Here is a 15,266-nt window from a genome sequence, read left to right on the forward strand (position 1 = left end):
AAGCATACAGTGGTGATCATTTGGAAAACAGATGCTATTTCTAATGTGCTATACAAAACAAAAACCCCCAAAAAGTCTCTCACTAGCAAAAAACGAAACGTAAAAACTGCAAAAGTTCAAACAAAAACCGAACAGACCGCGTCCCTCGTAGTACGCGGCGGACTAATGGGACAAAGCCCTTGTATGACAGCCCAGCCTTCAGTTTTTATATTTATTTGTTGGGTGTGTACTAATGCTAACACGCTAACATGCTAATGCGCTAACGGTCACGGGGGAGGGGGAGGGGGGGAGGGGGAGAGGGGGCGGGTGGCGGGGGCAGAAGTGGGGAAGCTGCTTCGGCACTCGATCACTCCCCATCATCCAGTCCACATCGCCTGTCCATGCACATGAGAGGTCAGAGACATACGTGATGTCGACACGGAAATGTGGATGCGATGGAGTGAAGCCAGCCTGCACTTGGTAGACTCCTAAACTCACAGAAAAAAAATAAAGAAAAAAGCAGGCAGGTATGGAGGTGAAGAAGCCATCCAAAACCAGCCAAACTGAACCAGAAAGCCACCTACCCTCCCCCAGCCCGCTCACAATCCGACAGATAGCTATTAGCCACAGGAGACACACACGCTTAAGTCCGGCTCGCGCGAGTAGGAAGTGTGAAAAGGAGACGGTTGTCCTCACCTAATATCGCGGTTGGCACAAAGGGGTCTGCCCACACCATAAACGAGTGACGAGTGGGAAGTTTATAAAGGAAAAGAACATAGCAGTAAATAAGTGGACGCATCCCCCCCCAAGTAAGAACAACATCAGAGCAGTGCAGTAATTAGTAGGTATGCCAGTTATTAATAAAAAAGATGTTAAAGAAGCAGGCAAATCAGGATTAAATCCCAAAATAAAGACACAATTAAATCACTTATGGCGGAATGATTTTCAGAGTTTCATTTCATGGATTTCGTTCCATGAAATACCGATCGACATCGATACACGTTACACTTTACACTGTAATTAACAGGCTGAATGAGGTTAAAGCGTACACAAGAGAGGGGCTTTGGGGGGTGGGGGGGGGGGTGGGTGGGTGGAGGGGCAAATAGGACAGAGAAAAGATAGGGTAGGTAACTACAGTTAGGGGAACATTTACATATGACTCAGAAGTGTGGGGTTAATTGGGGGGGGGGAGGGACTCCATGTTGGAGGAACTCAAAAGACATGAGACACAGCTCAGGAATTTTTCGATTAAAGTCAAAATTTTGACCCGACCTGGCGCTGAGGACTGAGGTTCATTTTGCCTGCTTAATTCCCAAACCTCCAACTAGAGCAGCAATGGCAGGCAGGCAGGATTGGCGGGGAGGGGGGTAAAAGTGGCCAATCTCATCACCACGGGTCAAAGTTTTGATTAATCCATCTGTGAACTGTGATCACGTTACACCCCAGTGCAGAGAGAAGAGACAAGGTCAGTACCTGGGTAGTAGGAGGTAGGAACGGAGGTGCTGAGGGTGTTAGTCTTCATGGTGAACGACGAGGGTGAAGAGACAGCTTTGTGCAGAAACACGGTAGGCAGAGAACCATTAATGAGCAAGCCAGCAAAGACACTTCATCCTATTCTCTTTCTTAAATGATTCTCTTCCAGTCGTTACGTGCCTCTTGATTTCTAAAATTTATTTAAATCTGCTTCTTTCCTTTTCAAAAGCCAGTTAACAGCCAAATTCCGGGATTTTTGTAAACAGTGCTTTCTGCAGCAAGAGACTGTTTAGCCACAATTAACTGATTAGCGCATTATTTCAAGAAACAAGGCAGAGCAGAGATGGAGGGGGCCGACAGTCTCAGATGAGCTTCCTGAAACATGTCGAGAACGTGCGGCTCCCCATGGGGCCCCGGGGCCCCTCCCAAGCCTTACAAATACCAGCCTCTGAATAAGGGGACGTGTCTCGTTACCTTAATCCAAAAACAGCACTAATGCTAAAATTTCACCCGATAATTTTATAGTCTTGAAATTTCTAAACTGATGAAAATATTAATTAGAGCTTGTACCATATCAAAAACATGTCTAACATTTGAAAGTTCTTTCACTATGTAATAATCCAAAACTAAGACTGACTAGAATATCTAAAGACTGAGTTGTCATATTTGTCACTGCTGTTGCTCACATACTGCAATTAGATTAAATATTAAAACTGATTTTTATACTCACCAGTACAATAGAGCTCAGTTCTTCTTAACACTGAAGCTCGCTGTCACTACAGACTAATGCATTCAGCAACGATACCATAATATGAACAATACAACAACAATAATGTAAATAAATGTATGCCGTTTGTCACATTTATTGGAATCTAACAATGAAACATGAGACAGATTTTAAAATGCGGGTTAGGGCTGTCGTCGAGGATACGAGTCCCAGAGGCGCTATACGACACGACTGTCAGTCTCAGAAATCATTCCGCGAGACAGAGGGATAAGGTCACCTATGAAACCCGTCTGTCACTAGCTAGCGTTCTGTCTGTACGTCTGAAGGCGTCTTGATTTATTCATTCGATGGGGGCGACTTGGCTACACGGGGAAAAAAAAATCACCTTCGTCAACCATGCACCTCTAATATTTATGGTTCATAAAGAAGGCTGTTTGGTCTCCGCAGTGTCTACGGTAATATCTGTGCAGCCCTTTTTACTTATTAATGATAAAATGTAAAAAATAAAACAAATGTGAAAAAAGACCATTAGTTTTAAAAGAAAAAAGACTTTCAAAAATCAGTTTAGAATACAGTTTCAAAAAACCTGCCTTCTATTTGAGAAATTATGAATGCAAAATTTATGGATATTTTCTCACCTGTTTCTTAATAATATTTTAAAACCAGACAAATTGCAGTTCTTTAATTCCTTTAAATAAACTTTCCAGTGATAAGCACTGAACATTATGATTTAAAAAAAAAAAAATTCCACAAAATTCAGCGGCTGCCACTGAATCCTGTTTGTTTTCAAAAGTCAAGCAAAAAGAGAAAAATAAAAAGCAAGGTGGAAAAAAGGCAAGACTTTTAGAGTATTCCTCCGTGACTCGTGGCGATGTTAATGTCTAGCGGCTGGCCGTGTTAATATTTCATGCGCTTGGAGACGGCCCGTTCCCCCACCCCTAAAACCAAATGAGGGCAGGTCCTGCTATCCGAGGACGTCGGCGCACTCCAGGTCACGGTGCCTTTTTCCGAAAACTCTGAAACGTGGGTTAGCCTTTGTCCTGCGCCACTGTTCCGGGGATAAAAGATTCACAGCAGATCAGAGGTGAGCCCTCCTAGAGTGGCTGATCTCCGTCTAGCGGATGCAAAGCAGGAAGAGAGCCCAACATCACTGGGCACATCTAAGGAGTATCACCTCAGAAGGGCTTTTAAACCATTATACCAGCGGCTACGCGTTAAAATGCTAAATAGACGATCCTTTCAGTCCGAGCTCCGTCGCCGACATGGAGCTCGGAAATGAGGCGAATTTCCAGATGATGAAAGACTTCCTCTGCGACGGCTTCAAGTCACAGAAAGGCCAAAGGCCCCCCCCCCCACATCCTCCCCCCAAACGGTTAACTCAGCTACTTGAAATGTGGCACTTTTGACAGCCGTGAGTATGGCTGCCAGACTGAGTTCGGATTACAGAGACAGTGGCTTTCGCCTCCATCTTTGTTGCATCATGAGCGTCGGAAAAACCGCCACAGCGCGACGGCTGCTTCCGTACGGCATTCCACCATAAAGACGCCGGTCTCTTCCCCGTGACCCAAATGTCAACACCACAACCCGCCCATCTGAGAGCAGTGCAGCCCGGCCCAGACACTCACATCTGCCGTTGAGGTTGTGCGTGTCCATGAAGGAGATGGCCTCGTCGCAGTTGGTGCCCTGCTCCGTGTAGCTCTTGTCCATGGAGTTCACCATCACCGTCATCTCCTGCCGTGTGCTGCTCAGCGTCTCTTTCCGCTTCTTCGCCAGTTTCCTTCGGTCGCCACACAAAGACAAGGCAGTAGAGGAACGTCATTCCCGGATGGACGCGCCCACCGACCAACAAAATTCAATCGTATCTTGCATTTGTCGCTAAGTTCATTTTTGATGAAGGAAAGGTAAACAGCAGCATATTACTCAATAGCAGTAAAGATAAGGCTTATGCTAACATAGCAGTAAAGTATAGATATAGATATATATATATATATAGTGTCTATATATATATAACAAACTCTTGTTTGTCGTTGGGGTTGCAGGGATTCAGCATGTGATCATCAGAAGCAGCATGATTAAGCTGAAAGCAGGAACAATGTCAAGGGATAAAGACAATCCGTGAATCGGAATGACGGCTTCAGGCCCGACTAATGTGCTCCCCTGGGGCGACGTGTCAAGGGGAGGAAGAGAAGTCACTACCCACTTCCCCCCTGGTGGCTGGTGGGTGAGGGTGTGAGGGGGTAAGACTGATGAGGCAAAAAAAGGCTCTATATAAAAATTTTCTGCCTGTAGCGACAAGACGGTGCGAGCATCCCAGCAAGCGCGCCAAGCCCGGCCTGCTCTCGTCTGCTCCCAGTCCCAGTTTCCACCGAAGGTCTTTGGTGTGTTTGTGTAGTACGTCTACAGGGGTTGCAATATTACATTCCCGAGGTTAGGAGGGGCCTTTCACAATCCTAATACTTTAATTTAAATTACTTTTATTTCACTGACACTTTTGGCCAAAGTGACATACAAGTGAGGCAAACAGCACATTACAAACATACAGCTGTCAAGGAGTCAGTTGGGCATAAGTGCAGCTCGGCTGAGCTTCCAGTGAATGTCCAGGTTCAAGTGTAAGCAGCAGTAATGGACCAAGAGCTACACAGCAAGTTCAAACAAAGCAAGAACCTAATAAGACTATCCAAAGACCAGAATGTGCAGCATGAACATTCAAGGGCCGTAAAATTTACAACTGGATCTCAAAATATCCAGGTCAGCCTTCATTTCGGTTCACTGTGTCAATTGTTATTTCACTCTCTTTATGGATGCTAATCTCAATTACCGATGGTTATTAAATGAATTCCCAGTCGATCTGACCATTAATGTAGCTGCCAATGGGACTGTGTCTCAGGGCCTGGAACTTCACACAGGTGGCACAGTAAATTTTAGTGCCACCACAACCCCCGTCAGCAGAAAAACGAAGGAGGCCCCCGGGAATTCTCCCGATTAGCCATTCCTGGACTGGAGCTGATGGGAGCGACGAGGTCCTTCATTTATAGATGCCACAAAGGGCGTCTTTTAGCAAGACTGGCACAGGACCCTTTGTTCCAAGGATGCCACCGCTAACACCTCTCCATGACACCTTCCTCTTCCCCAAAACCTGGCCCAAAATGGACTCCTGTGGCTCCCCCCCACCAAACCCTGGCAGCTGCCTACCAGCTCTGCCTGTTTCAAACATAGAGCCCTTTCAACAGCCATGTGAAGAGAAAAAAATAAACACTGTCATTGAACAGGAAAAGAAAACATTCGAGATTAACATGCCATCCACCTTGAGCATAGCAGCTCAGCCCTGTTTCTCCCTGAATAGCCACACATCAGCAAGGCCTAATGACATCTTACCTCCTTCCCCCTTTCCTCCCTCCGAATCGCCTTGGGGCAGAAGAGAAGGGACAGAGGGTGCAAGGAGATGCTCCTTCTAATGTACCCTCCTTGGCTCCTGCTCCAATCTATTCCCCGTAGCACAAAGTGACTTAAAGGCACACATTCAGACTGAGCCTGTACACAGCGGCTGCAAACCGAGCATTAAACATAGATAAGCCAGAATCATCTCCAAAGTCTATCCTTTTCCGTCATCATTTTGGCACTTAAAGATCAAAGTCGACCGAGCTCCCCAGGCCGGAACAAAAAACAGGACTGGAGTTGCAAATATCTAGTCAGATGTTTACCAGGAATCATTCTCCATTTGACATGATATTGCACGATGTCTTCTGTGTGTACGGCTTTTTTAATGGCCATGTGGTGCACATCAGCACGTGTTCACAAGCGTAGTGCAACCTGTGCAGAGGCAGACCAGTGAGTTTGTGCTGGCTCAGACACACACAGCCGTCCCGCGTTGAAAGTCCTCTATTATGCTCCCTGTCCGTATTGGTCGAGATCCTCATCGCAGGCCAGCAGCCTCCATGTATGATACTTCTGCTATTAAATGCTAAGAAACTCGCTCTGTCTTGGTGAACTGCCCCACCAGTTCATGGCGTGTACATGTACACTAGTGGCCAGAATTGTGAAAACACGTAGCATTTTTACACTTTAAAAATTGCTACACAAATATTGGCAATAATGTTTATAAATAATCAAAGAATGGTACAAATATCATACATTGGACAATTAAGTAACTGGAGTAACAGCTGAACAAAGTTCTGCAATCTCTAAAATAAAAAGTGTTTTCACAATTTTGGCCACTAGTGTACATTTAAAGATTCTAAGCTAGATTGCTCCACCTTCTAAACTTGCTTTGTTTTTATTGTTTTTATTAGCAAGTCTACCCAGAAGCCAAATAAAATGCCAACACATATACACTGACATCCTTTCTGTAAATTTGTTAATTTCTATTGTATTGTTTAGTTTTTGCATGTATTGTACTGTGAAGTTGTTAAGATCGCCTAGCGGGCAGGAGGTCAGCAAAGCCGTGAAGTCGGTAATAGGGGTTTATTGGCACAAACGGGGTTGACAGCGACGAACATCAATGACCGATCTGGGGAACACTAACTCAGACGCGGACTAAATACATAAGACACATAGAAAATAACAGGTAACAATCAGGGTAGTACACGTAGGTAATGAGGGGGCGTGGCACACACGAGGATCGGACGAGCAGGTCATGACAGAAGTGTTTCTCCTACGTGTCTTGCAATTTTGTTCTGTACTTCATGTTCGGCACCTAATCACAACCAGTTCTGGTATATTTGCCAAACTGGAAACAAAGTGTTCCGAGTTCTGTCAACCAATAAATAGCTACACCATAATTATGATTTAGCCAGGAATCTGGAATAAGGTAAAACATGACATCGGCTCAGAGAAAATGAAGTGTCCTTTCATTGCAGCTGGAAGAGCAGGGGTACTTGTGTTCCCAGGACATGGTACAGAATTAGTGGGGAAGAACAGATTCAAGAAAACGAGGATGACAAGGCGTGACGCTACAGTATTTAACTGAATGCAGAACAACAGAGCTGCCGCTCCACACGAGATAAATCACGTGGGTCTTTGCGTCGGAGATGCACCGTTTTTCAGGCAAACAGCCTGCCGTTCGCAATTAATAAAATCAGATTACTAAAAGGGATTGCCAAGGTATTAAAACTTCAAAGCGACAGTGTCCCCCTTCAAACGCAACAGAGCCTAATCTTGGCATTTGCAAATACCGGCTTAAGTTTGTAACCACTTGTCATCTCCGGAATCTGTTATTTGTTTTAATCCTCATACAAGCATCCGCTGAGGATTTGCCAGCTGAATTGCTCCCGCCATTCGCATTAAAACGCAAATTAAAGTGTCGGACAAGGCCTTTTAAAAACCGCAGCTCGCGATCAGCGTTGCGCTATACATCTATTCACATTGAGATTCTGAGAAGCCGGACACAAAACTTGACAACAATGACAACAAAGCAACCTTAAAGCTCTTTATCCAGAGCTCAAGACGACTTTAAACTCCACTTTACCCATAACGCCCTATAAATACAATTAAAGAAATTGATTCTATGGATTCTTGCTGGTTCAGAACCAGAAATGGACTGAATTAATGCCCCCCCCCCCCCCCAAAGAATCATCTGAACGCATGCTGCTGTAAGGTCCTAAGCTAACAAAGTTCTCTGTTTGTTGACTTTCCCAAATCAATCTTCTTTATTAAAGTGTGCGGAGCCTCACTGCCATATGGCCACAGGATGCTGCCCACTCCCAGCAGCCTTTTACTCAGGCAGCCCGACAGGGAGCTAATAGTTTAGCTGCTACTGCAAATTTGTTGACAAAAGCGATATTTAACACAGTCCGTCATATTACGAGAAATCTGCAGCAAAGACTGGCAGCAGGGTGAATGACAAGGAACCAGGATGCTGCCCCCTGCTGTTTAAGATCATGCTGAACATCACGGGCCAATCATGAATGTTGGGTGATCTCAAAAACTGGAGATCTGAGGAGAAAATACATGAGTGTGATACTATCTTTTTTTCTGGTTCTTTCCGGGTACTTATCCCAGATGTAAACAATGATTTGGAAAATGCAAATCCAGTTATTTACGTTTGTGACTGTGGGGTTCAACAGAGTGATGTCAATGTCTGATGAGTCTTTGTTCCATCACAGATTAGTCAGCTGGACTCTCCTTCCACAGTGGGCATTTCTCACAAGTCCCATCAAGGAGTAGGAGAAGCAGATGGTGCAAAGCAAGCCGGTTAGCTTGTCACTGCAAACGCAAATCTCACTTATCAAGTCAGCTCTATAACCAGCTCTCCCCAGAAACATTCATTTTTTTTAACTTTTTTAATTTATTAATTCTTTCATTAATGTAAGAACATAAGAAGATAAGAAATTTAGAAACGAGAGTAGGCCATTCAGCTCATCAAGCTCAATTGGGGAGAACTCACCTAATAGCTTAGAGATGTTTAAAATCTTATCTAGCTCTGATTTAAAGGAACCCAAGGTTTTAGCTTGTGCTACACAATTCCATACTCTAAGTACACACTGCATAAAGAAGTGCTGTCTCAAATCCAGTTTAAAATGTTCTCCCACTAATTTCCACTTATGGCCACAAGTTCTTGTATTTGAACTATTACTGAAGTAACTATTTGGCTGAACAGCATCCTGAATAGAATCTTATATACCTGGATCATGCCCCCTCTTAGTCTCCTTTGCTCGAAGCTGAACAGATTTGGCTCAGCTAACCTCTCATCTTAAGACATTCCTCTAAGACCAGGAATCATTCTTGTAGCCCTACGTTGAATCCTCTCTAAGCCAGCAATGCCATTTTTAAGTTAAGGTGACCAAACCTGCACACAATATTCTAGGTGGGGTCTTACCAAGGAATTGTATAATCTTAGCATCACCTCCACACACCTAGAGATGTAACCCAACATCCTATTGGCCTTAAGCCATGTAGCATGGCTTAACTTAATAAGGGTTTATTTGTTTTCCCCCATAAGCGTTTAATACGTTCACAGAAATCCATAGTAACTTGTGAAACGTCCTAGACTGTCAGTGACAAAAGAACTGTGAGGTAGAACGGCCCTTAGGACACGTCCAGTACGCATCACTTTCTGTCCGTCCTCCCAGTGCCTATCATTCTGTTAGCAGGATCGATGCTCCCCGTCAACAGTGGGCAGGCTGCAAATAAAATATATTATTAGTGCTAAATCAGCTTAGTACACAATTTAAATCGCAAAGCACAATCTCTTCTCATTTACTGTTATCACATTTTCACCCCCTCGCTGAATTTATTTGACCGTTTAAAACAAACTTCCAGCACAATCCAAATCCACATATCCACCTTATATACCGAAAGCCTTTTCGATAACTTTAAAAGCTAGGAGCATTTTTTTAGGGATCTGTTCTTTTTTTTCTACCGTTTCACTTTCCAAAGGCCACGCTCGCCGCCCAGCCATCGCCTCTTTTCATTTGCACAGTTTTTTCCACCCCCTTTCAAACCGCATCTCGGCTCCGCCGTATCCACCGGGGAGCGGAGTGACCGAGACCCTTCCTCAAGCGGCGGCGACGGCGAGGAGGATTTCTAAAAGCTGCGGCCAGGCTATTTCCTCGAAAATGTCAAGACTCGGTCAGTTTCTAAGTGCAGCGGGGGTACGGGCACAAAGCAAATGGAAAAATAAATGTGAAAGCATTTTTTATTGCTTCCCGGGGAAGGAAGGGAAGAAAAAGTCACAAAAGGGGAACGCGCCGGAGCCATTGGCAGAGTGAACAGCACACATCCCGGTGTCTGCAGGATGAGCCCTGAGGTGCTGAGACCATAAACGTCTATGCTTTAAATAACTGTGGTTTCTTTAAAGGGCAATAACTACAAGATAAATAAAATAAAATACTACAAGCGTAACCCACAGGAAGTCCACATAGAGTCATTCTATCATTGATTATAGAAATAATGATTAGCTGATTCTAATTTAGTTGTGTGAATCACCTCCGCTCAGCACTTCTACTGGAGACCATGTGAGGTCTAACCAGGTATTTGTTTGAGAACAAGTATTGCATTATGTGCTGACATATTTTACTGCCGGGGGGGGAGGGGTGGGGGGTTGCTGGGGCTTTTTTACGGGGCTTTAGAAAATGTTCTTTGCTATTTTCATTAAAATTACTCCCACCCCCCCAAGAAAGGTTCATACCCGCTTTTCATAAATCCCTAATGACGCCCCTGTTTACTATCCAATAGCTATTGGCAGACATGGGAGTCTGGTGGAATCCGAAATGAGAGAGATTCCTGGTTAAAGACTTAACAGAAGCCAGAGGGACACAAAACAGGGCAAAGCAGAACCCCTCCGTGCTGTTCTGTTACATCGGGGGGATGACACGAGGCAATGTGGATGGACTTCACCATCCGTATTTGCTCTGCACTGATGCCAGGGAATGTTCAAACGAGCGACACCGTCCGCATGATATTTGTGCTTTGTGCAGCTTTGGTGGTGCGAGCCACGGTCCAGAAAAGCTCACAATTATGTTTAAAAATCCCTTGACTGGAGGCTCAGTGGTTAACGTGCTGGTCCAGGCTTTCAAGCCATTTGTCGACTGCTTGCTGTATGCAACAGCTTGGGGCTGCAGTTTCATTTGAGGCGGTTTCTCCAAAAAATAACCTTCTCGCTTTAATCCGCATCATTCCACCGACTCGGGTCAAATTTAGACACAAAGCATGGGGGGCTAGAACTCGGGGATTACGCTCGGAAACATTTAGATTATTTATACCTCAGCCTTGCCTTACCTTGACAAGAGTTACCAGGAAGGTCGATCCAAACCGCACAGCAGTCTGGATTTTTAATTTAGTTTTTATTTTTTATATTACTTTAAATTTGCATCTGAAATCCAGTTTAGTTTGAGTTAATTTTTAGTTTAGCTTCAGTTAATTTCTATTCATTAGCAATTCAAAGATATATTTCTGTTTAGATTTTATATATTTTATTATTAAGTTTTCTTAATTTTATAGAGATATTTGTCTGATATGTCTATGATTTTTAGAGAATCCTACATTAAGGCACGGTGCAAATTATGTACTAATGTCCTCAAAATGGGTAAAACATGTTCATATTCATAATGGTTTAAAAGTAACATTGTGAGACACAAGGAACAAAAAAATGTAGCCAAATAGTAAAACTGGTAACGGTAAATATTTGGTATTTATTCTTATTTTCAGTGTTTTTGAAAGTAATATTCATAGTTTTAATTAAGCTGTAAGTTTTTTTTTTCATTAGCTGTAATTTTTTTATTTGATAAGTATTTATAAAAATACTTTTTTGTAGTTCTAGTTTTTGTTAAAGATAATAACTCACAAGAGGTCAATCGTATCGCAGCTTGGAATACGCTTCCTTCACATAAACACATGCTACCCTGGGAGTCTAGCTAGGGTTCTCAGAAGAACTCTTCCAGAACTTTCTCTCTTAACCCGTTCAAGTTACACTCCTCCATCCTATCCTTCAACGTTCATATTTTTCAGTTAATATTTTCACCAGACCCCTGAAAAAGCAGCAAACTCAGGCCGAAAAGTACAGAGAGAAAGTTTCCCCCCCCCGGCTGGCAGACACACATAAATAATGGCTGGGGGTGTACATACCGAGCCGCTGGGAGCTATGGCCGACGGACCATCCAGAGACAGGCACCATTAATGTGCCCGAGAGTGTAGCTCTCTGTCCAGACGGCTGCTGCATCATAACCCTACTTTATGTATTATTTCCCATATAAATCTTGATGCTTTGCAGGAACCTTTTCTCAGTTACCTGGGGCTAGGGGGCTAAGCTCGACAGTTTAATAATAATAATGAAAAAAAACAAGATTGCAGAAATGTTTTACCCTCTTTGGAAAGAAAGGTAATACCTGACCTTTATATCTGACAGCCACTAGGGTAGAGTTCCAGACTTAACAAATGGACCAGGGAGAACATCCATAGGTTGGTGACATTGGAGAACATCTCCCATCTTAAGTAACTATCACTGGACTGAAGGCCTGTTTCAACAAAATTATTACAAACTGTGGCAAAATACTGTTTTATAACTTTCTTTGTGGCATTCATTCTGCATTGGCAGGGGACGCCCGGGATTGTAGCCTGATCATCATGGAGCAAACGTTCACACAAATGAACAATTGATTCCCCAAAATGTGTTTGGATTAGAATCCCAATGAGGAATAAGTTAAGCCTCAATGGTAGTTCCACAGCACCACTCCCTGAGACCTATCCCAACCTCACTCGACATTACGCCCCCTGCTGTTCCGGCAAAAAGATCTCTGGTGAAATACTGAAGCACAGAAAGGAAACTTTGGAGAAATCATCTGCCAGCAGAAACCAGGCCTGCAAATAACTCACTGGCCCATACCACACACGCCACTTCCTGTGGAAATCGTGACCACTGAAAGCACATAACTGTGAGATCAGTCAGCTGGAAATGAGTGACTGGCATCGATGAGCATGATTGGCTGGTTTGACACAGCTGATCTCCACAGAGGCGGGCAAATGCTAAACACGTCTAGTTCACAATATGAACCAATATGAAGCAATCAATCATCCTTAAAGTGAACATGCCCCAATATCAACGTGCTTTGAGACAATGTAATATTGTGAAAATGCACTATATAAAATAGAATATCAAGATTCCAACTCAATCTCCTAATTAAAACACATTATAAGTGCATGTAATTACTTTTAATCCCCTTTTAAATATCAAATACATTATTAACTCACTTCACACTGACATACGAAGTGAAATATTTTCTATACAAATATATCTCTTTTGTCATTGAATTAGACAAGTTAGCCTTTGCTTTTAAGACCTGAAAAGGCCAGGAAGTGGAAAAATACAAGTCATGTTGCTTTCAGTGGCTCATTAAACGGAAGGCTTCCCATCCATATAAGCGCTGAACAAACATGAAAAGACAGGAACAAAAAGTTATGACAGACATGGGGTCAAAGTATCCGAGTGACGACGACCCTAGATCATGCAGAGATATTAAGCCGCTTTTTTTGGAGCAGCACACACATGACGAACCCCATGCCGCCCCTGATTAATACAGTCTTGCCCCCAAAGGAGCAGCATTAATATGAAATACAGGACACGCACACCTGTGTACTGGGGGGATTTAACTGCACGATTAAGCCCCCTGAGTACAGGAGCCCATAGACTCACAATGTTGTCCCGGCAATGATGTTACCCGCAAAAAAACTGGGAAGGCTTAAAAGAGGCAGATCCAGCAAACACTGGTACTGGATTATTTACACAAGAGTATAATAACACTTGTTACCTGGTGTTGTTTTTCTATTAAATCTATAGAGCGTGATAGTCGGCCACCGTCCTTTGTGTCATGAATCATTGATTCCCCCATATGAAAACGTTACTGTAGACATTTTTAAAAGATCTCTTCTCCACAGGTTGGTCCCAAAGATGACCAGGAGCTCTCCTGCCTGCCTGTGCACATCACATTGGCCCATCGGGAATTCTAAAATATTGGATATAAATATTTAATCTAAGCTGGGTATGTAAGCTTCGGTCCTTTAAATTGGCTTCAAGAGACTCATGCATATCAAATGATGTATCTAATAACTAAATACGTTTGCCAGATCTGGCAGGTTCTGAACTGTCTTGACTGAAGGTTTGGGAGCCTGCCGGGGAGGCGGTGGTCACATTGGAGGACAGGTTAGAGGCAGAGAGAAGAATCATCACACTCCAGTTCAACATCTCTGTGCCCTGTCAATGGTTCTAGCTGTTGGCTCTAGCTGCCCATGGCTCTTGAATTATCTGAATTGGGGAGGAAGTGAAAGAATCATCAATTTTCTTGGTTGGGGGGCCCTCCTGAGTAAAGCTTTGCCTAGGGCCTGTGAAAAGGTGGAGCCTGTGACAGTGACTTGGGCTATTTAATTTGCTGACTTCACAGCTAATGGCTAAACAACCATCCATCTTCCAACTGCTTATCCTGTAAGGGGGCAGGAGGCAGAGCCTATTCCAGGAACTGTAGTGAACAAGGATGAGGTATTTCAATAAACAGGATGCCAGTCTATCATAGGGCAAGGACACCAGTTCACTGCTGGTATTTAGACTACAGGAGGAAGCTGAAGTACCAAAGGAAATGCATACAAACTCCACGCACACAGGGCTGGGTGGGGAATTTGAACCGTCAACCCTGGAGGTGTGAGGTAAGAGTGCTGCTCATTCCTACTGGTAAACAAAAGACAGGGATGAAATAGTGAGCTGATTTATTGACAGTAATTAACAGTTGTGTTTTTAATGACATCACTATGACGCCAGGAAGTAAGCAGGACATCCTTCAGTCTGTCTCAGCCTAAGATGATCGACTAGGCTGGACATTAAGGCTGACAGACGTAAGGCTCAGAAACCTGGTGAGTGCTTTGCCTCATACGTCAACTAGCAATTCTCAAACTAGTTTAAGGTTCAAAAGAACAACCGAAAAGATGACCAAAAAACATTCTAGAAAGTTCTAGGTCCTCTCTTTGTGCAATTTGTAACATTCAGGCTCAATAAACAACTTAACATGTCCTCAACCAAAAACCCAGCCACTACGAAGAGGACAGTGTAGTAAACCCCTTAAAGTAACTGTGAGATGAACAAGGAAACAGGAAACTGTTGAGTGCAAACAGTCTTTGAGGCCAAACACATGGCCCTAGAAGAGAGGCAACCATCTATCCAAATGAGCAGCACAAGCCTGATGGCACTCATCTCTTCCGAAGTCTCCGAAAACCTTAAGCTATCCTCTCCAACTTGCACACATAGAATTATGGTATTTCTGCCACTTTTGGACACACGGATGACATCTGGCCTCAACTGGAGACTCTGCAGGTTCTACAGGATGGACCCAGACAGGAGAGGGAAAAGCACCCTTGAAAAAGCAAAGAAAGGGGAAACCCTGTTAGGGGAACAACCTGGCACAAAAAAACCCAAAGCAAAACTTGAAGCAGTCCTACTACATGTGGTCCGCTGTGGAACAAGCCCCCATGAGGCATGGCCACCCCCTTTCTGCATGTTGTTCATCTCCCCAGCTGTTCTCTGCACAATGGTGTACAACTACTGACTTTGTTGAAACAGTTTCTCACTGTTCTGTAACTAGCATTTTAAAAACATCTCGTTCAAAAGCAC

The 15,266-nt window shown here is 43.7% G+C and overlaps 1 protein-coding gene across 13 annotated transcripts in view; it reads right to left on the bottom strand.

The window, feature by feature from the left end:
• Positions 1–15,266, bottom strand: part of ptprma (protein tyrosine phosphatase receptor type Ma) — a 199,846-nt gene that overhangs the window by 36,325 nt on the left and 148,255 nt on the right. For 8 of the 13 annotated variants that reach the window (XM_072712303.1, XM_072712301.1, XM_072712296.1 and 5 more), the window contains 3 exons: positions 3,805–3,956; positions 1,453–1,527; positions 676–702 (listed from right to left, as the gene is read on the bottom strand). In XM_072712303.1, the coding sequence (XP_072568404.1) occupies positions 676–702; positions 1,453–1,527; positions 3,805–3,956 (254 nt within the window). The remainder of the gene's footprint in view (positions 1–675; positions 703–1,452; positions 1,528–3,804; positions 3,957–15,266) is intronic. The other 5 variants (XM_023823476.2, XM_023823481.2, XM_023823480.2 and 2 more) reach the window with 1 other exon arrangement.

The sequence above is a fragment of the Paramormyrops kingsleyae genome, chromosome 1, assembly GCF_048594095.1.
Source record: "Paramormyrops kingsleyae isolate MSU_618 chromosome 1, PKINGS_0.4, whole genome shotgun sequence".
Classification (NCBI taxonomy): domain Eukaryota; kingdom Metazoa; phylum Chordata; class Actinopteri; order Osteoglossiformes; family Mormyridae; genus Paramormyrops; species Paramormyrops kingsleyae.